The sequence below is a fragment of the Zalophus californianus genome, chromosome 10, assembly GCF_009762305.2.
Source record: "Zalophus californianus isolate mZalCal1 chromosome 10, mZalCal1.pri.v2, whole genome shotgun sequence".
In the NCBI taxonomy this organism is placed as follows: Eukaryota; Metazoa; Chordata; class Mammalia; order Carnivora; family Otariidae; genus Zalophus; species Zalophus californianus.
In genome coordinates this window covers 38,299,598-38,321,674 of record NC_045604.1, presented here as the reverse complement: position 1 = coordinate 38,321,674, position 22,077 = coordinate 38,299,598, and the positions used below count along the sequence as shown (strand labels likewise).

At 40.2% G+C, this 22,077-nt stretch overlaps 1 protein-coding gene across 2 annotated transcripts in view; it reads left to right on the top strand.

The window, feature by feature from the left end:
• Positions 1-15,428, top strand: part of SPATA45 (spermatogenesis associated 45) — a 42,808-nt gene extending 27,380 nt beyond the window's left edge. The window contains exons 1-4 of one of the 2 annotated variants that reach the window (XM_027611987.2): positions 3,169-3,238; positions 5,690-5,774; positions 9,531-9,844; positions 15,236-15,428. In XM_027611987.2, coding sequence (XP_027467788.1) covers positions 9,568-9,844; positions 15,236-15,255 — 297 coding nt within the window. In that variant the 5' untranslated portion in view covers positions 3,169-3,238; positions 5,690-5,774; positions 9,531-9,567 and the 3' untranslated portion in view covers positions 15,256-15,428. Of the gene's footprint in view, positions 1-3,168; positions 3,239-5,689; positions 5,775-9,530; positions 9,845-15,235 lie in introns of those variants that run through there. The other variant, XM_027611988.2, reaches the window with a different exon arrangement.
• Positions 15,429-22,077: the final 6,649 nt, after the last annotated feature.

The window sequence follows — 22,077 nt, the reverse complement described above, 5'->3', positions numbered from 1 at the left end:
TGGTCAGGGCAACCACTAAGCATAATAATGGAGGCAGCTACTTATTTTGAAAAGAGCTTGCAGGAAAGCAGGAGGAAAAAATAACTCATAGCAGCAATTCTTGCTTTGCAACTTGAGTCTTTGGAAAGGTGAAAGCATGACTGAGAGTAATTCAAGGCCCATTCAGAGCTCTTCCTATTTGCCCCCAGGCAATCACAGATATTGCAAGAATGCAGGTCACTGGAAGAGAAATTGTCCTGTACTTAAGAAAAAGTAAAGTTTAAGAAGCAATTTCCCTAAACCCCATCATCCTGAGAAAATTTGTTTTTCTCCTGAGAGACAATTCCCCCTTAAATGACAGTGTCAGCCAGGCATCAGTCACACCCCAAAGCCCACCATTAACCTTAAAACAGAGGATCAGGAATTGGATTTCTAAATTGACACTCATGTGACTTTCTCTACCATCTGCTCAGAGGATTTATCTCTACCTGTCACCTCTGATTCTAATCAGGGGGGAATCAAACTAAGCAGGGAGCTCTTATAGACTCCCTCATCCTCCTAAAGGCACTGGCTGAATGAGGCCATCAAGCCTCCAGATTTAAACTTCAATGGGTGCAAACAACTGTTAACTACTTAGGACTTGAGATATCTCAGGGCATTCAAAAGCTGTTGACTCCAAAACACCTTGAGTCAATTTTGTTCACCCCTCTCCCCAAAACAAGTAAGTGGTTATTCTGTAAATTTGGGGGGGGGGGCAGCTGACTATTGCAGCCAATGGATTCCTGATTTTGTAGACTTTGTTAAACCTCTGTATGCTCTTCTCCCAGAGACCCCCTGCCCCCAGCCCATTTCCTGTCCTTCAGAGACATTACCATCCTTTAAAGCCTGGAAATTAATATTGTCAACACCCCCAGCTCTAGGCCTACCTAATTTTAACAAAACTTTACATCTATACTGCCCTGAAAATAATGGCATTGCTACAAGCATTCTATGACAATCTTGCCTCTCAGGTACCACCTATAGTATATTTCTCATGCCAGTTAGACCCTATAGCGTTGGGTATGCCCTCATGCTTACGTGCACTGATTGTTTGGGGCTCAAATAATGCTCACGCTAAAGCATCACATCCTGTGGTGGCCTACCCTAAACTCATGAGAGCAAACCAGAGCAAATCCAGGAAAATGGGGATAGGCTACCTTAGAATGTAGCCTGAAATCTTCACTGGGAGAGTAACCTTTGAATTGTTGGCTTAAGAATTATTCAAATTGGCTTTCTTATGTGACAAATAATTGCATTGTAAAATAATGATGGGGAATTACTGTTGGATACAACACACACATACCTTTCTGAATTATTAATCTAATCTAATCAATGTACATTTTAGAAAAACTCATAATGCTTGTACTGGGGCTCAGGGTAGGTGACCCCAAAATATGCTATGTTGGCATCTTGATTATTTTGAATTAAAGTTACTTAAGAAATAGCCAGTGCGGGGCGCCTAGGTGGCTCAGTTGTTAAGTGTCTGCCTTCGGCTCAGGTCATGATCCGAGGGTCCTGGGATTGAGCCCCACATCGGGCTCCCCGCTCGGCGGGAAGACTGCTTCTCCCTCTCCCACTCTCCCTGCTTGTGTTCCCTCTCTCGCTGTGTCTCTCTCCGTCAAATAAATAAAATCTTAAAAAAAAAAAAGAAGAAAAAGCCAGTGCAAAAAGGACACACTGACCCTCCTTTGTCTCCAGAAAGCAAGATATTAACCTCCCATGTGCATGGTACCCTGTATCAGGAGGTAGAGAGACATCCTTATCATCATAGAGAGAATTTAGGGTGAAGAAGCCTATATAAACAAACCTTGTTACTTTTACTAACTGACTACCCCCATCCAAATTGTTTAGAATTCCTTACTAGTTGAAGTTCCCAAACATAAGTTTTCTTTAACCTGCCAATTCCAATTTATTGTTTCTTTGTTTGAAAAAAAAGCTGCCTGCCTTAGTCATATCTGTAGGACCTCGTATGTATAAATTAAATTTGATTCTTTCCTGTTAACTGTCCCTGTCAATTTAATTCTTAGACCAGCCAGAATAAGCTTGAGGGTAGAGAAAAATTTTTCCTCCCCAACATTTGCTTTATATACTTTATGGTTTACAAGTCCCTTTATCTGTTATCTCATTTAATCCTCACAATAGCTCTGTAGTGATATCAGCCCATTTCACAGCTGAGGACACTGAACTCCAAAGATGTAGAAATCTTTCTCCAGGTTGCACTCTAAGAAGAGAGGATTTGAATATAGCTCCAAGCCCTCAAGTGCCAGGGTTGTGCCCAACCAAGTAGGTCTCTTGATAAGCCTTTTGGATTATCTGGGAACTTTGCTAAAAAACAAAAAAAACCAACAGTGGCAAAATACCTTCTCATCTTCAGGGACCGCCCTGCATTAGTCTCAAGAGTTGTGTGTGTGTGTGTGTGTGTGTGTGTGTGTGTGTGTGTGTTTTACTGCAGTCTCATCAGAGTTGGGCGGTCTTTTTTTGCTGACCCTTCATATAGTTCTTTAGGGAATTCATTTCTCTGGCATCGTGAACTACTTTCTTCAATACCAATCTTATTTCTTCTATCACAAATTCTTGTAAAGAGAGAAAGAAATTATGACTTTTGTATTTGTAAAATGTATTTCTGAAGATTTGTTTTTGTGGGAGGCTTCCTCTTCTGAGAAAAAAGATAAATGAATAAAATAATTCCCAAGTAAAATATGAAGTTTTAATAAAATCAATAGAAATAGCTATGATTTACTATGTACCTACCTTAAACCTTTAAACTCTAAGCTTCCTGGGGGTAGGTACCCATTTGTCCCTAGTACCCAGAACAATACCAGGCACAGAGTACATGTTCAAGAAATATCAGTACATGTAATAAATTGATACCAGGCACAATGTAAAAATGTAATATCTCATTTAATTTACATGTATATCTCATTTAATTCCAACTCCCTCCCTACCTCCTACCACATACACACAAACATACAATTTAATGGAATAGATATCTTTATCTCAGATGAAGAAATTGATATTAAGAGAAACTGAGTGATTTATTCAAGGATACATGGCTGGTAAGTAAATGGTCTAACTCCAAAATTTCTCTTAATTAGGGTTCTATGAATAGAACAAAATTGGAATGGCTTAGATCATAATGTTCCATCACCAGGGCAACACTTCAGTAGGCTGATCCAAACCAGTGGATTGCAAATAGGCTTTGGGTTGCTGCACATTAAAGGTAATTTATAATAACGTACCTGTAGAAACAGTAGCATATTTTCTATATGTACACAGTTGATTCTTGTTATTGCAGTAGTCATGTTCTATAAAGTGGCCCCAAACATTGAATTATCAAATACTCAACCACTGCTCCTAGGGGAAATACAGGGTTAGGTTCTTGTGAGCCTCTGGTCATAACATTTTTGTCAACCAATCAATACGTAACCTTATTTTATGTATATAACATTATTCAATACATACTATTGATTCATTAACATTGAACTCACCCAACCAACAGCACTGTAACTCATGCCTGAACAAAGCTTATCTAACACATATAAGGCACATTACAGTCTTCTTGCTGCTTAGGAGCACTGGACAGCACTTTATTTTATTTTATTTTTTATTAAAGATTTATTTATTTATTTGAGAGAGAGAGAATGAGAGAGAGAGAGAGTACATGAGAGGGGGGAGGGTCAGAGGGAGAAGCAGTTTCCCTTACTGAGCAGGGAGCCCGATGTGGGACTCGATCCTGGGACTCCGGGATCATGACCTGGGCCGAAGGCAGCCGCTTAACCAACTGAGCCACCCAGGCGCCCTGGACAGCACTTTAGCACTATACTTGGGGGGCATCCTAAAAAATAATGACACTAAATAGATCAGGAAAAGGACACTTGTTTATAGTATGAGAGCTGAAGCAAGAAAGCAGAGTGTCCCCTTGTTTGACCTTAGCTGGGAATACACACAACAAGGAGACTAAAATTTTTGCTACTCTGTGCATTTCTGGTAATGACATGAAAATGCCACAAGTATTGATTTTGAGATAACAAATTTTTATGAGTAGGCAATTTTGCTAATATGGACTCCATGAATAATAAAGATGTTCTCTCTGTAAATCCTTAATATTTTCAAAGCCCTTTTCTTAATTTTTGGGTTTTTTTAAGATTTTTTTTTTTTTAAGTAATCTCTACAACCAATGTGGGGCTTGAACTTACAACCCTGAGATCAAGAGTCACATGCTGCACCAACTGAGCCAGCCAGGCGCAACCTCAAAGCCCTTTAAAAAGCCATAGGTTATTCACATTACTTATCTCCGTTTAAAAGACTAAAACACTGGGTGAATTAATCATAGAAATCATCCTGTTACTGTGTAATACACAGAGTCAGTTTCATAGGCATGTGACCTCTGCACTAACACAGGGACCCTGTGCTTAAAAGGGCCCCACACTTGGTTAAATGATCTGCTATTGCCATCTTGAAATTTTCAATGAATTTTCAATAAGGGGTCCTACAATTTCATTTTTCACTGGGCCCCACAAATTATGTAGCTGATCCTGGTTGCATAGCAAGTAAACAGATCAATAACTGGAGGGACAAACAAACAAAACAAAACAAAAAAATAACGGGAGGGACAAAAAATAACTGGAGGGACAAATTTCCCCAATTTATCCAATTGAACAAATCCTTTATTTCACAGTGCCTAATTGATATATTAAAGTTACCATTTATTGAGGATTGGCTATATTAGGTCATTTAATCCTTATGACACTCTGCGAGTTGGATATTATTTCCAATTAACATATAAGGAAACTGAGTGCCCAGAGAAGGTCACTTAACTAAGGTCATACAGTTATTTTGTATGACATAGAAAAACAAACCTTGTTTTCTTTTCTTTTCCTTTAGTCATGTCCCAATTTGATTTCAGCCCCTAGAGAGGATAAACAGTAAAAGTGTTAGAGAGGATATAATTCAGAAAGTTTAAATTCTGATAAATTAGTATCTCTAGTAAAAGTAAGTTGAAACTGATGACAAAAATGAGGTATTTAAACTATTTAAATAAAACCATATTTTGTTTCCACTACACTGGATAATAATTGGTGATTGGAATAGAGTTAGCCTTGTTGAGGCCAATTTAATTCTTTAGTGTTAATTGAGTGTGTAAAATATTTTGTCTTCCTTCAATTTAAACTTGCTAGATCCAATGTTGAAAAGGCATCCTTTCTCTTTTCATGTCTGCAATTGACATCTTGTCTAAAGAGAAAGTTTACTTAAATCATTTTAATACCAAGGGATCATTTTCTGGTGGGTTGTATATTATCTTTTATATTTGTGAGCAAATATTACTGGATTTATACATTTAAGAAGGTCAATTTGTCAATTGCTTTTTATTGGGCTCCTACATTATATGGGATTGAACTCCAATTTTATTGTGAAAGATATGCTGCCTAAGCTTGAGGATTTTTCAGGGAGACAGGAAACAGAAATGGAAAGTGGAAATGAAGTGCCTGCCAGAGGTGGGAAAATGAAACTGCAGTTCAAGAAAAAATTTTCTTCTCATATCCTTTACCTTAAAAAAAAAAAAAAATTCTCTTATGCTATTAAAATTCCTAGAAACAAAATAAGGATAAGAGATTTAGGTCCCATCTGACATGCTGGATTAGAGGAAAATAGCTTTTTTTGCTTTTCCCAGTCCTAAAATTTTGGGAGCAGACCTAAGCTCAACCTTCACCGGGGAGCCAAGCCCAGCCAGACCTTCAAGCCAGCCAAGTTCTCAGGTGAGCCCAGCCCAGCTCAATCCACCACTGAGCATAAGAATAAATGTTTATTGTTGTATGCTGTTGAGTTTTGCAGCATTATTGTGGAAATAACTGCCTGAGACAATTCTTTACCATCTTTCAGAAAATTCTAGTCTTCCTTGGGCTTTGGACAGGGGGAGGGGGAAAAAAGTTCAAATTCCATTCTCCCTTAAACCATTTCCTTTTGTTTAGGGACAACTATTTTCTGCAAGTACAAACACATGTAAGATTTATGTGTTAGCCAGAGAACTTTGAAACATACCTCGTCTCCTTTTGTGTATCCAGGAGTGACAAACGATGACTCTGGCGGGTTTCCTAAAACAGTGTGTGTTTGTATGATTTTTGCCACTTCACTGTGTTTCAAAGTGTATTGTTCTAAGTGTAAACAACCTACAAGTCTAACAATAAATGGACTAATCAAATGTATTATTTTAAGTCCATATGAAAGATTACCACACTGTCATCAAATATTTCATTTTTATTATGAATGACATACATGTAATGGCATGAAAAAGTCTCATGATATAATAGTGAGTGAATAGGAGTCAAGATTTATAAGTAATATACTTTTCATTCATTCAACAAATATTTATTAACCACCTGATATGCATTAGGCAATGTGCTAGGTGCTGATTCCAATTTTATTTAACAGTTTTATTGAGATGTAATTAACATAAAATAGACCGTACGTGTTTAAAGTACAATGTCGTAAACTTTGACATATACATACACCCATGAAACCATCACCACAATCAAAATAATGAACATAGTCACCACCCCCAAAAGTTTACTCATGTCCCTTTATAACCCCTGTCTGCTGCCCTTGTCCTCAACCCCTTCCCATTCCCAGGCAAACACTGATTTGCTGTTCCAGTAGAGTAGTTCACATTTCCTAGCATTTTATATGAAGGGAATCATATAGTATATATTCTTTCTTGTCTGGATTTTTTTTCACTCAGCATAATTACATTGAGATTCATCCATGTTACCGTGTGTAGCAATAATATATTCCTTTTTTATAACTGAGTAGTGTCCATTGTGTGGATAATACCATAATTTGTTTATCCATTCAGCTGTTGATGGATATTTGGGTTGGTAGAATTTATTGGCTCATAAAAATAAAGCTGTGATGAACATTCATATATAAATTTTCTTGTGTACAAATAGTTTCTTCATACACTTGTATAGAGACTTTCACTTTTGTTGGGTAAATACTCTGGACTAGAGCATATGGCAGATATATGTTTAACTTTTTAACTACTGCACTGTTTTCCAAAACAGTTGTACCATTTTACAACCTCACTAGCAGTGTCTGAGAGTTCCAGTTCCTCCCCATCTTCACCAGCACTTGATTTGGTCAATCTTTTTAATTTCAGCCATTCTACTGATAGGCAGTATCTCACTGTAGTATTTACATTTCCCTAATGATTGATGATGCTGAGCATCTCTCTGTGTGCTGATTTTACCATCTGTATAACTTCCTTGCTGCATTGAAAATATAATTTCTCTGTTTTATGGCTTCTATTGTTCCTTTTTGAGAAGTCAGCTGTTAGTTTAATTGCCCTTCCTTTTATTCTCTCATTGCTTATAAGATTTCCTTTTTTTCCAAATTCCACTATAATTTAAGTGAGGATTAAAAAAAAAATCTTGGGGCGCCTGGGTGGCTCAGTTGTTAAGCGACCTGACCTTTGGCTCAGGTCATGATACCAGGGTGCTGGGATTGAGCCCCGCATCGGGTTCCCTGCTCAGCAGGAAGCCTGCTTCTCCCTCTCCCACTCCCCTGCTTGTGTTCCTGCTCTCGCTACCTCTCTCTCTCTCAAATAAATAAAATCTTTAAAAAAAAAATAAAATAAAATCTTGACTGCTATTCTTTAAGCTTCTTGAGTCTCTGGAGTGGTATCATTTGTCAGTTCTGGATATTTCTCAAACATCATTTTAAATCTTGTCTCTGCCTCATTTTTGTCCTCTGGATTTCCCATTTCCTATAGGTTTGACCTTCTCACTGTGTCCTCCCCATATTTAGCTTTTTCCTACTTTTTGTCCTTCTATGCTGCATTCAGGATAATGACTTCTGATTTATCTCCCAGTCCTCTAATTATCTCTTCATCTGAATCCGTATCTGCTACTAAACCCACATGAAATGTTATTTAATAACATTTTCTCATTTCTAGAAATTCTTTTTGGCTTCTTGTTTCCTGAAGATAGTTGCAAACTTACTTTCTCGTTTCCTTAGATGTAGTCTGTGTAATTGTTCTATAATTCATCTGATGTTTCTCCCGTATGTAGATTTCATGGTTTTGTTACTGTTGTTCTCACTTTATGATGCCTCATCTACCTTTGCGCTTGATTGATAATCCTTGGTTGTGCGCTCTTTGTTGTCTTTGAAAAAGTATTGGGGATTCCCAGAGGCCTAGGATGAAGTTCTTCCAGAAAAGATTTGAGTTTGCTTCTGTCAGTCACTTGGATGTACTCCCAGCCTGGAACCCCTTTAGCTAAATTCTTGCTACCACCCTTGCTTTGCAGCTTGATGTTTCTTGCACCATTCTTGCTTTTCAGCTTGACATTTCTTGTAACCGCCCTAGCTGTGAATTTGGTTTGAAAATCCATGTGAGAGTCAGGAAGCACTTACAACTTTTCTTGGAGGGATTTTCCCCCAGAGCTGTGCCTAGTGCTAAAGTAACATTCTTCCTGCAAGTTCTTGATGGAATGTGAGTTTATTTCTTATTCACTCTCACCCTGAGGCGGTAGCCCTTTGGATGCCAACTTAATATGGAAAAGGTCTACTTTAGGCTCTCCACTGTGCATAGCATAGGCTTTGAGCTTTGATTTTTCTGTCCCTTGCCCTCTAAGCTAGCAAAATGACTTCTTTAACCTCCAGGATTAGAAAATGTCCTCAGGCAAGCACAGGTTCTGTCTACCTCTCTATGTCTTTGTTCTTGCTTTCCTTCATTTTGGACCTGATATTTTCTAACTCTCTTATCATTTCACTATTAACAAATTAAAAAACATTTTTCCCCAGAATTTTTAGTAGTTTTCACTGGGAGTTATGTCTGAATAATCTAGTCCACGATAGTCCCTTAAAAGAAAGTTCTGTTCATCGATATAAAATGTTTACGGGAGATTGTTTTTTTAATGTCTGAGAGTAGCCTTTGTGTGTAGAAAGGACTATAGAGTTACTTGGATTTCAAATTAATATTGATTTTATTTTATTTTTTTTTAAAGATTTTATGTATTTATTTGACAGAGAGAGACACAGAGAGAGGGAACACAAGCATGGGGAGCGGGAGAGGGAGAAGCAGGCCTCCCACCAAGGAGGGAGCCCGATGTGGGACTCGATCCCACGACCCTGGAATCATGACCTGAGCCCGAAGGCAGACGCTTAACGACTGAGCCACCCAGGCGCCCCATAGCCTTAGTTTCAAAAACAAAATATATTCTCTTACTAAAATCCCCTTTTTCTTCTTTTATTTACTTAAACTCAATTAGCCAACATATAGTAGTACATCATTAGTTTTTGATGTAGTGTTCAATGTAAAATCCTCTTTTTATGATTTTTTTTTTCGGAAGAAACATCAAAAACCAAAAAGATCTTCGGAAACAATAATAAAAATGGAGTGAGATATGGGGTGAGGGGCACAGCAGTAGTGGTATTTTACAGGAGGAGAAAGAGGAACTGACTGAAGACTGGCCGCTAGGTCAAGGGACCGCTGATAGTATTTTGTCATTTGTTTGCAGACAGTAAGAATCACTTGATGACTGGTTTGTCAGCATAATGACTTCTATGAACAGAACCAGTGAAATAATTACAAAGCTCAAAGAAAGCAAACAATGTCTCCTGAAGGAGATAAATGAAAAGCGTGAATCCAACTGCCTTGTGGAAAGAAGCAATCAAGTCAGTTTACTGAGAGTTCAAAAGAGGCATTTCAGTGGTGCCTATATGCCCTCAACTCACACCCAAATCAAAGAATACGTTCCTGATAGTGGTAGGAGCTCCTGGGTCACACTGAGTCTCCTTGCTCACACGGAGAAAAAGCACTTTCCTGCAAAAAGTAAGTTGTTGTGATAGGATTCCCACCGAATTGACAGGAGGGATTTATAAGTAAACTTGGGGAGAGTTTCTGGGGTTGAGAGAGTTTCAGGAAGTGTCGCTCTGGGATAGTCTAAAGGAAATCTGTCTGAAGTAAAAAGCATCAGTAAACAAGGTTCGTTGATATAAGATCTACTGTAGATCAGAGATTCTCAGTTTCAAACTGGACCTCCAGATTGACTCATTCAGTAGGCTCTCCTTTGGGTCCCAGAATCTGCATTTTCGGGCAGGCTAAGGAGATGCCGATGCTGATGGCCTGAGAACCATATTTAGAGAAAAGCTGTTGTAGATAATTATAATAGACCACAAAAACTCCAGAGACCTCTCACCAATTTCTGTTGCCTCTACAAAAAGTTCACATGCAAAATTGAGATACAATAGAAATGATTTTGATGACAAATATCAAACAAGAAGCCCTGAGTCACAATAATAGAATGTGGAAGGAGGTTGGCATGGGGGTTTGTGGTGGTGGTGATATTATTTTGCAGGAGGAGGAAGAGAAAGGGTAACTACTATTGATTGTGAATACTTGTTCCTAAGTCAAGATAAGCAACTGATGGCATTTTGTCATTTATGTAAAAAGAAAAAAGAGTGCAATTGTATTAAGTACAAACAACACATGATTAAGTTACATCAGAAACAAAAGAATCACTATTTTAGAGATTTAACTTCAACAAGATTAACTTGATGAAGGGGTTGTGACTTTTCATTTGCCGCAAGCTCTTAGTAAGTGGGATAGAGAGGTGATACAGTGTGGCATGGGAAACTGAGATTCTCCATGGTGCTTCAAAGTTAATCTGTAACAGCCATGTGTTTATTTTACTCAAAAAATAACTCTTTACAAGGAGGAATGCATCTAGTGTTCTAAGGGGATCTGCACAATCTTTTATTCTGCTTGAATTACTTGGAACTAGGTGAGGTAAGCCACAACTAGTAGGTTAATTCTCACAAGTTTAATGGTGGGTGGTAATATCCACCTTCTATGACAAACATAGTTTACCACTTTACGTGAATACACATGGTTTTCTACAAAACGGAGTCTAACAAACATAATTTCCATAGCCAACATTAATGATATTTGAGGTTATAAATCAACAATTCTGGAAAGTTGAAACAAACCTTTAAATATTGCAGAAAAGTTCTTTGTTTCTTTTAAGTAAGCAGACTCAAACAGAAATTCAATGTTATGATAAGATACAGAATAAGCATAGACCTAATTTTTTTAAAGATTTTTATTTATTTATTTGGGAGAGATAATGAGAGAGAGCATGAGAGGGAGGAGGGTCAGAGGGAGAAGTAGACTCCCCGCTGAGCAGGGAGCCCGACGTGGGACTCGATCCCAGGACTCCAGGATCATGACCTGAGCTGAAGGTAGTTGCTTAACCAACTGAGCCACCCAGGCGCCCAGCATAGACCTAATTTAAAGGTTATGGTAATTAGCATGTAAATACATGCTTTTTCTTTTTTAGTCTAAATTAGTAGTTCTGAAAGGGTGGTCTGGGGAACCCCTGTATATTCAGGTCTTTTCAGGGACCCACAGGGTCAAAGCTATTTTCATAATAATGCTGAGATATTACTTACCTTTTATACTCTCATGGGAGTACAATAGAGTTTTCCAGAAGCAGTATGATATGCAATCACATCATTTTTCTGACCATTAAATGGAATGTTGACTTGTATTCTTGAGCTTTAAATTTTTTCTCCATTTAAATTTCTTATTTTATTTTATTTTTTTAAAGATTTTATTTATTTATTTGAGAGAGAGAGAGAATGAGAGATAGAAAGCACGAGAGGGAAGAGGGTCAGAGGGAGAAGCAGACTCCCCGCTGAGCAGGAAGCCCGATGTGGGACTCGATCCCGGGACTCCAGGATCATGACCTGAGCCGAAGGCAGTCACTTAACCAACTGAGCCACCCAGGCGCCCTCCATTTAAATTTCTAATGTGGTAAATATTGAGAGGTACAACACACATGAACAAAACTTTGATAGGGTTTTTAATAATTTTTAAGCATATAATGGATCTTGAGATCAAAAAGCTTGAGAACCACTTGTTTGAACAAATGGTAGGTAATTATTGACCCAGAACTGTGTATTCTCAAAAGCTCATTAGAATTTTTTCCCCAGGGGCGCCTGGGTGGCTCAGTTGGTTAAGCGACTGCCTTCGGCTCAGGTCATGATCCTGGAGTCCTGGGATCGAGTCCCGCATCGGGCTCCCTGCTCAGCAGGGAGTCTGCTTCTCCCTGTGACTCTCCCTCCTCTCATGTGCTTTCTCTCTCTCATTCTCTCTCTCAAATAAATAAATAAAATCTTAAAAAAAAAGACTTTTTCCCCCCATTAATCTCTACTTGAAACTTAAAGTCTCTGGTTTCAACTTTAGATAAATAAGAGATATTGGGTTTTTGTTTGTTTGTTTGTTTTATTTCCACAAGTAGAAAGTATGTGGGTATAGAGAAGGGTGCTGACATTTTTTTAAGTGTCTACTTTATTCTGAATACTGTAGAGGCTTGAAAATGTCAACAATAATATCCTTCTATTCCTCAGTTTATATCAATTGAGAGATGGATGGAGGTAAAAATTGGCTTTGTCACTTTGTCACTGGAAAACTATCTATACTGGAGAAATTGGCTTAGAAGTAGTGAAAGTTAAACTCAGCCCAAAAGAGAACTTACCACATTCCAACCCAAAAGTTCAGCCCCACCACACTAGACTGAGAACAGATATGAGAGAATACCTCCTCCCCCAGGAGGCCAGAAAAAAAATCCTCATTTGTAAAAATAAGGAGATGGGACATTACTTATAAAATTTGATGAACATATTACTCTAGTACACCATCAACAAATATGTATTGAATTGAATGATAAACATCATTAACTGTAAAAGCACATCCTTTTTCTGTAAGATGGCCCACTTCTCATCATCTACACTTAGTTTTTAGGTGATCTCAATGAGACAGATTGCTGGTCTTCAACTGTTACAGGACTTGAAAATCTCATCTCTATCCTGCACATTTCTATTTCTGGCCCTGACCTTTCTCCTGAGTTGGAGACACCTATCCTGTAACACCATACCTGGCGTTCTTTTCCTCTACAGTGTTTGTCACTCCCTAATGCTCCTTGATGCTATCTGTTTTTTCATTGCTTTATCCATTCCGTTCCTAGAATGGTGTCTGGCATTAATTAGGCGCTCAGAAAACATTCATTTGATGACTGAATAAATATTGGGACATAGAATGTATTTTTCCAGAAATAATGGTAAATCTTACCTCATTCCTCTCGAGACCAGTAACTGTGCCCTTGGGCGATGGCTCACAAACCTAGAGTTTCCCATGGCACATTTGTTGTTGCAGAATAATCTTTAGAAACAGAAGAGGATAATAAGAAGGTACATATTGCTGGATATATACAGTAAGAATTAGAAAATGCTCTTTTCCTTTGTACATACCTATGTTAGAGGAAGAAGCACATTCATTCAGCAAATTTTTTTTTTTTAAAGATTTTTTATTTATTTGACAGAGAGAGAAGGAACACAAGCAGGGGGAGTGGGAGAGGAAGAAGCAGGCTTCCCGCTGAGCAGGGAGCCTGATGCGGGGCTCGATCCCAGGACCCTGGGACCATGACCTGAGCCGAAGGCAGATGCTTAACGACTGAGCCACCCAGGCGCCCCCATTCAGCAAATTTTTATGGCACTGTTCTGTCCTTGGCAGTACAGTGATAGATAAAACCCCTGCCTCATAAAACTTAGATTTCAGTGGGTTCTTGAGTGGATAGAGGCAGAAATTTTTTAAGTGGGTAAGTGATATGGAGAAACATAAAGCAGCAGGATGGGAGTGAATAGGAAGTGCCAGGTAGGAGTTGCACTGCTGCTCATAGAGTTGTGTGGTTAGCATCAGGAGATGTGGGGCAACCCAAAACTCCTGGCTTCCCTTTTTCCCCATTATTTTTATTTTATTTTTTTATTAAATCTTATTTCATTTTTTTAAAGATTTTATTTATTCATTTGAGACATAGAGATACAGAGAGAGAGAGCATGAGCAGGGGGAGAGGCAGAGGGAGAGGGAGAAGCAGGCTCCCCGCTGAGCCAGGAGCCCAATGTGGGGCTTGATCCCAGGACCCTGGAATTATGACCTGAGCCGAAGGCAGGCGCTTAACCATCTGAGCCACCCAGGCGCCCCCCCATTATTTTTATTTTATTATTTTTTTTATCATGATAAGTATACTCTTTAATCCCCATCACCTATTTGAAACATCCCCCCACCACTGGTAGCCATATCGTATGACTCTATAGTTGAGTCTGTTTCTTGTTTTTTCTCTCTCTCAGAACTCCTGGCTTCTTGAGGTAGCCCAAGTAAACAGGGATAAAGAACAGAATGAGGGGGGCGCCTGGGTGGCTCAGTCGTTAAGCATCTGCCTTCGGCTCAGGTCATGGTCCCAGGGTCCTGGGATCGAGCCCTGCATCGGGCTCCCTGCTCAGCGGGAAGCCTGCTTCTCCCTCTCCCACTCCCCCTGCTTGTGTTCCCCCTCTCGCTGTGTCTCTGTCAAATAAATAAATAAAAGCTAAAAAAAAAAAAGAACAGAATGAGGTTAGTCTTAATGGTCTCAAGCAGTGGTGAGGCCATGAGTGTTAAAGCTGAGAACGGTTGGGACTTTGCTAAGAGCGCTTGGGGTTCTGGGGACTCCTTTTTGCTTCTATCAATAGGGATATGAAGACCAGGGCACAGGTTTTCTTAGCTGGAGATCTCCAAGGTCTCTTCTCAGTCTTCCACTTGGAGATGTGGAGGCCCAAAGAGGGGCATACTAGCCTTAAAAACAGAAGATGCAGGTATCTTAGTTCAGGCTGTTAGATTACAACAGATTGGGTAGCTTAAACAAAATTTATTTCTCATAGTTCTGGAGGCTGGAATTCTGAGATCAGGGTGCCAAAATCATCGGGTTCTTGACGAATGCCCTCTTCCTGGCTTAGAGAGGGCTGTTTTCTTGCTATGTCATCACATGGCAGAAAGAGCTAGCTAGCTCTCTGGCTTCTTCTTCTAAGGGCACTAATCCCATTTATGAGGACTCCACCCTCATGACTTAATTACCTCCCAAAAGCCCCAGCTCTTGACACCATCACACTGTCATTAGGGTTTCAACGTAAGAACTTGGGGCGGTAGGGGGGCATAAACATTCAGTCCATTGCACTTGGGTTCAAGTTCTGCTTCTGCTATTGACTAATGTCATGTGCTAAGTCATTTAATGTTGCTAATCCTTCCTTTCTGTATCTGTGGAGCAGTATCATCCTCTCTGCCTTCAGGGTTATTCTGGAACTATGAAATGTATTATACGTTATCTAACAACTACTTCTTTTTATTTTTCAGATAATGCCATATTTGGATAAAGTGCAACTCCAGAGACACAAAGAAATATAATCTCTTTGATCCTTCTTCAATGTCTGTCTTATTTACAAATATTAATTATAAAAGAAGCAAAAAAATTATTCACTGGATCACCAAGAAAACATTTTATTGTCACGTAAAACATACCTTTATTCATTCTGAACCATTATTTAGACTTGGATGTTCTGAAGAGGTTTTGAGTGATTAAAGATAGTTTCAAAGATGAGTGACCAAAAAGTTCACTTTACAGTGATCTTCTCTTTTGTAAGCTAAAGTGTTTTATTATTTTTTTAAGTTTATTTATTTATTTAAGTAATCTCTACACCCAACATGGGGCTCAAACCCACAACCACAAGACCAAGAGTCGCATGCTCTTCCAACTGAGCCAGCCAGGTGTCCCTAACCTAGAATGTTTAAATAGCTTGTTTTTAAAATTAGTGGAATGTGTTGACCAATCCCACTAGTCAAGTTGAAGACTAAAGTTTCTCAAAGCTAACACTTGCTTCTATTGTGTAATTGCATTAACTTACTCTGTTAAAGCTGCGATTTTGATAATTTGAAGAAGTACATACTTGAGAAGGTAATATGAGGTGCCTATAGAGACTTCTGTTCTATTTCATTGCCCATCTCCAAGGTGGGCATTGCCAGAATCATCTCGTGGCCAAACCCCATTTGGCTACCATCACCTCTGTGTCATTGTTTCCTGGATAGCAGACTATTTTTCGATTTTAATCTGGTGTGTGTTCCATATTGTAGTCTGAGGTCATAGCCTATTCCATTTGGTAAGCCAAGCACTGCCTGGCTTCTTGGCATTTGTCTTTACATCAGTGAAATATTCACCTTGTATTTAGTTGCCCTTTGCTTCCACAGAAAGCTCAGATTCATAAACCAGAGTATTTTTGTATTAGAAGGGATATGGATTATTCAACTGGCCTAAAATCCTACCCCAGCTAGGACTTCACAAGTGCCCAGTATGGATAGGATTCATTAACTCTTGACGTAAAAAAAAAAAAGCCAGACCCAAAACTAATTTTTTGCTTCTCAAGAAGGCAAACACCTAGTGTCAAGAGCTTTGAAGGTTAGCCTCCCACAGCTTCATGAGCTTTGACAGAAGGCAGAAGACTCCTAGCTCTGAGGCAAAGGACTTTATTACTCTGAGCACAGCAAGTAGCACAAGCCTCATGTTTAGGTGGGTCCCCCTTGCCCTCCATGGCAATATGGAACTGTCCAGATAGATGCCACATACACAGAGGTTTTGCCTCACACCTGATGGCCCCTGAGCTGAAGAAACCCAATCTTTATTATACTGGATGGTAAATAAACCTTCCCTCTGTTCCAGTGAGACATTATTTCTGCCATCCAAGGTCCTTGGCTACAAACACCCTTGAAGAGATAGTCTGGAACAAGAGCTGTCGGTGCCTCTGCTCCCAAGGCATGCAGAAATGTGAGAGCTCTGTGGAGAATTATCTCCCAACACCGAGCAACTCAAATAAAGACCATCAGATACAACATCATTCCTTGGGTTCACTCTAAGATGAATCCTGGGGCATAAACACACAGTGAATGGGTGTCCAGTTATGTACTATATAATTAACAATCCTTCTAACCTCCTTTCTCTGTAATCCTCTCCTACCTTCTCCTCCAGGTTTTAAGGAACTATTTGTGGTTCTCTGCCTTATTCTGTTATCCTCCCTTCACTTGGCTCGCTTTAGTTTAAATACCACCTTCTCCTGGAAACCTTCCCTCCCCCAGCCCTTTTTCCTTTTTTTTTTAATTTTTAAAAATTTTTTTTAAAGATTTTATTTATTTGAGAGAGCGAGAATGAGAGAGAGAGAGAGCACATGAGAGGGGGGAGGGTCAGAGGGAGAAGCAGACTCCCCACTGAGCAGGGAGCCCGATGCGGGACTCGATCCCAGGACTCCAGGATCATGACCTGAGCCGAAGGCAGTCGCTTAACCACCTGAGCCACCCAGGCGCACCCCCCCCAAGCCCTTTTTCCTAATAGGTGTTCCACATCGTCTTCCTCTATACATCCTTCGGAAGCCAAGGGCTAAAACCAGAAACTCAAATGTCACAAAACCGTATGTATTTCGGACTCTGACCCTACAGAAGGGGTTTTGGAATATAGGTGAGGTTCAGTGGGGTGGGGTCCGGAGTCGATGACCTAGAATTCTTGAGACGTCTTTGGTGCAAAAAGGTGGTTTTATTAAAGCATGGGAACAGGACCTGTGGGCAGAAAGAGCTGCTGCTGCACCAGGCCTTGAGGAGCGGTGATTATATACTCGGGAGCTGGGGGGGGGGGGGGGTGGGAGTAAGGAAAAGGGAGGTTTCAAAAGAACTTTCATATGCTAAAGAGGACGGATCTACAAGATACCTACAAGATACCAGAGGTCTTGCCATTGTCACGTTAAGGTTGTTTTCCCCTCTAGCAAAGTATTAACATTAAGATAGTTGGGAGATTCCTGGAAGAATGTCATACATGTCCCACCCAGGAGTGGGGGGTGGGTTGGGGGGAGGTTGCAGGGTGTCAGCTTATGCTTTGTCTTCAGCTAGCCTTCTGCTCCCTCATGACTGCCTGAAATCACGAGAAGTCCAGCCACCTCCTCTACCGCCTCCCAGTAATGTTTCATATCTGTTGATGCACGTGTTCCCTCATAAACACGTGGGGACCAGCATTTTCCTCCTTTTCTGCTCTGGATCCCTGTATGGCTGTCTGCAGGTGAGTTTCCAAGTGAAGGCCAGTAATGCTCCTGCAGGAAGGCTCCCTGTGGCACCCTGGCACTCCAGAAAAGACTTCAGCATGGCTCACCATTGCTGCTGAAGCTGCCCTAGGCAGCCATTTTGGCATGTAGATGACTCTTGAGCTGAACACCATCAAGACCTCAAAGACTAAGGAAGAAACTTTGACCTTCCCCCTAACTGCCTGAAAGAATTTAGATAGAGGACCTGCTCCAGGAAGAGAGCTATCACCATCAATAACTACAGTGCAACATGAACTAGGTGTGGAACAGGGAGGAACCTAGCAAAGTCTGTTACAAGTCCTCTCTGTGTCCCATTATTTCTGTATGGCCCAGCTAACACTCCTTTTCATCTTCCTGTGAATTGCTTTCCTTCTCAGGGTGACTGAATTCCTCTGACTTTCTGAGAACTGATTTCAAGGTGATATACCCAGCAAGGATCAATGGAGCCATCTCCTTTTTAAATGTTATCTTTCCTATTAACGAAACAAATAGCATCAATCTCTGTCACCCTCTAGTCACCAGGCCATTCAAAAGTGAGTCCTTCTTGCCATAGGGCCATCACATCAGCTCCTCTCTGCCTGGGAAGTTCTTTCCCCATTCTTCTCAGATCTGACCCCTTTGCACCCTTCAGCAACTCAACTAGCACGTCACGTCCTCAGAGGCCTTAGCTGACCACCATATCTGAAGTAGAACTCTGCTGAGCAACTACTCATTACTAAGCAGGCAAAAATACAAGTCATGGAATATGTTCTACAGGTTCAATGAACTCCTTGCCCTCACCCTGCTAGTCACGGACCAGCAGCATCTGCAATATCTGCAAGTTTTTTTGAAATATGGGATCTTAGGTATAAGGGAGGAAAACTTTTCCTTCTTCCTTTATAGGTTCTTTGGCTGGTTAATAATTAAATTGACATAAGACAGAGTTACAGGAGAAAGACAAATTTAATTTCATAGGAGAGCTTATAAAAATATGAGACTCAAAGGAAGTGACCAAAGCAAAACTTTTATACCTTTCAGACAAAGAAACAAGAAATTTGTGAGGAATTGACAAGACAAGTCTGGGCTTGGGCCAGTAAACTGGTGAAGAAGAAACGAGTGTTTATACAGCCTCTCAGTGCGGAATTCCCTATCTCTGGTGATAAGGATGTCTCTTCACCTCCTGATTTGGGAGGGTACCATTCACAGGGGAGATTTATTTCCTGCTTGCAGGGGGACAAAGGAGGCTCAGAGTGTCCTTCTTGCACTGCTGCTTCTTAAGTAACTTTGATTCAAAATAACCCAAATAATTAATATTGCAGAGTGGCATATTTGGGGGGGGGCCTGCCGTGGACCCCATCACAGGTTTCACCCCAGCTCTACTGAAATGGAACCTGTCTTTTAACAAGATCCTCAGTTGACTTATATATAAAGTTTGAAAAGCACTGCAGTTTAAGGCACACCCACAAACACCTTTCTTGGGAGTCACTCCATTTTCCAGCACATGGCTCTCAACTTTGGCTGCACCTCAGAAACATCTAGCGAGCTTTTCAAAAATTAATTTCCCTAGACCCCGATTCCAGCAATTCTCATTTAAATGACCTGGGTCGGACCAGACGTGGGAACTTTTTATAAAAGCGCCTCTGGTAATACTGATGTGCAGCCAGGAATGAGAACCACTGCTCTGTTTGGGACTGAGTGAGCCTTCCAGTTCAATTCAGGTGACTGGATCCTCTTTAAGGGGCTGAATTCCAGACCAGGAGATACCCTGGGCCTCAGGCATTATTCTGAAAAGTATAGGCCAGGGGTCAGCAAACCATTTTCTGTAAAAGGCTAAAGGTATTTTAGTTTTTACGTCCATGTGATCTCTGGTGCAAATAGTCAATTCTGTCACCAAAGAATGAACACAGACACAGGAAAACGAATGAGCATAACTGTGTCCCAATAAACCTTTATGGACACTGAAATCTGAATTTCATATAATTTTCACATATTATGAAATATTATTATTATTTTGATGTTTTTCCAGCCATTTAAAAATATATCTTACTCATGCAAGAATTATATATCTAGCTAATCCAAATATCTGAGCTTTACTCATTCCACCAATGAAAAGTTTTCTCTCCCCATTTTTAAGAAATTTTGGATACTTCAATGACAGTTCCAGACTCCTTAACTTCTATTAACAATAAATGTTTCCAGTTGGGCCTAAGATCAGAAAGTTAGAAGAATCAGATAAAAATGGATTTACATACAGATTTCCTCTATTAGGGAGCTACTGATTGCAGAAGGTGCCTGTTAAAATGGACTCTAAATTTGTTTGGTGACAGGCACCTGGGTGGCTCAGTTGGTTAAGCGACTGCCTTCGGCTCAGGTCATGATCCAGGAGTCCCTGGATCAAGTCCCGCATCGGGCTCCCTGCTCGGCAAAGAGTCTGCTTCTCCCTCTGACCCTCCCCCCTCTCATGTGCTCTCTCTCTTCTCTCTCTCATTCTCTCTGTCTCAAATAAATAAATAAATAAAAATCTTTAAAAAAAAATTTGTTTGGTGAAAGTATTGCAATGACGAATTTTGTTGTGGTGGTGAGGATAGCAATGTGAGACACCCTCGGATGGAATTTTGTGGACTGACGGACTATTACAGCAGTCAGAGTTCTTAGTTTCAAGAAACAGAAACCAACTTGGAATAATTTAAGCAGACAAGGAATTTATTAAATATATTGGGTAGCTCATGCAAGCTCCAAGAAGGCCACTGGACCAGGTTTGTAGGTCACAGAGCCAGAAACAATGCCCAAATTGGGCCACAAGGTGCAGGAAGACTCACTGCCTTCGGATGCTAGATACTACAGTACAATCAAGGCCACCAGCGCCTCTCAACTGGGTGCAGGTGCCACCTCCCACCCCAGCATGGAGTCCACACAGCCGGTTTCTTTATCTTTACATCCCTGGCTTCAGATTCCAAGTCTGGGTTGGGTGCAGCTTATTGGTGGAACTTAGGTCATATAACTGTCATAGTCGGTAAGTAAATTTGGGAAAGCAACTATTTGGCATCTTCAGCTTCTAGAGTGGAAGACGGGCTGTGCCTCGTAAGCTAAGAGATTCTACAAATACAGGAAAAGTGGAGAAAAAGAATGAAAATGTTCAATGCAGTGTAGCCTTTGCGTTATCCCCAAATCAACATGTATCCTTCTTGCTCTAAGAATGTCTTTTTGAAATGCTTTCACAAGACAAATCACCATCTGCCATGGACTGCCAGTGCCTTCTCCCTGAACAGTAAGTGGACACGTGCTGCCTGGAACGCTGTCCAGGCTCTATAAGGAATCCCATCGTTCCTTCTCTCCCTTCCTTCTTTCCTTCATTTCCCCAACGGTTTCTTGGTGACAACTACTTTAGGGTATCGATCTTCTCACCAGTCAGGATTCTTAAAGATATAAACAACAGAAAAGAAATCTAGCTAATTTAAGGAAATGAACTTACTGAAGGATATTGGATAAAATCTCCAGGAGGGCTGAAAAACCAAATTCATGCCACTGAACTAGAAGCATAAAGACCACTGCCACAGCCACTGGGCACAGACCCTGAAGTGAACACTGCCAACCTTGCCAAGCTGGACTCTAAATTCACTGCTACACTGCCCACCTCACCAGAATGGAGTCGATCAGTCCTGGCCTCTTCAAATCCCTCAAATAATTCAAACTCAAGGGTGGGTCATGGTATCAGTGCCTTGTTGCAAAGAAGGCTGGAAAGTGACTACCTGGCATTTTTAACTTCTACAAGGTGAGAGATTCACTAAAGAAAGCAATTCACATGTGTCATGGCCAAAAAAAAAAAAAAAAGATAGATGTCGATCCATATGAATCTCAAGACCCCTTCTCTCTCCTACTGCTTCCTTTAGTTACTGCCTATCTACTTAAATTCAGAGTTCTTGATTTGAAATACACGAAGGATGGCTTTTGAAGGATGTTAAACTAATGCAAAGATTGGGATATTTAGAAAAAAGTGCTGAAATGGAAGTCAGGGGATTATAATTCTAAACGTATCACACATAAACTGTGAGCATTTACACAATTTATTTACTTGGGCTTCAGAAGCAATCCACAGAAAGGTCC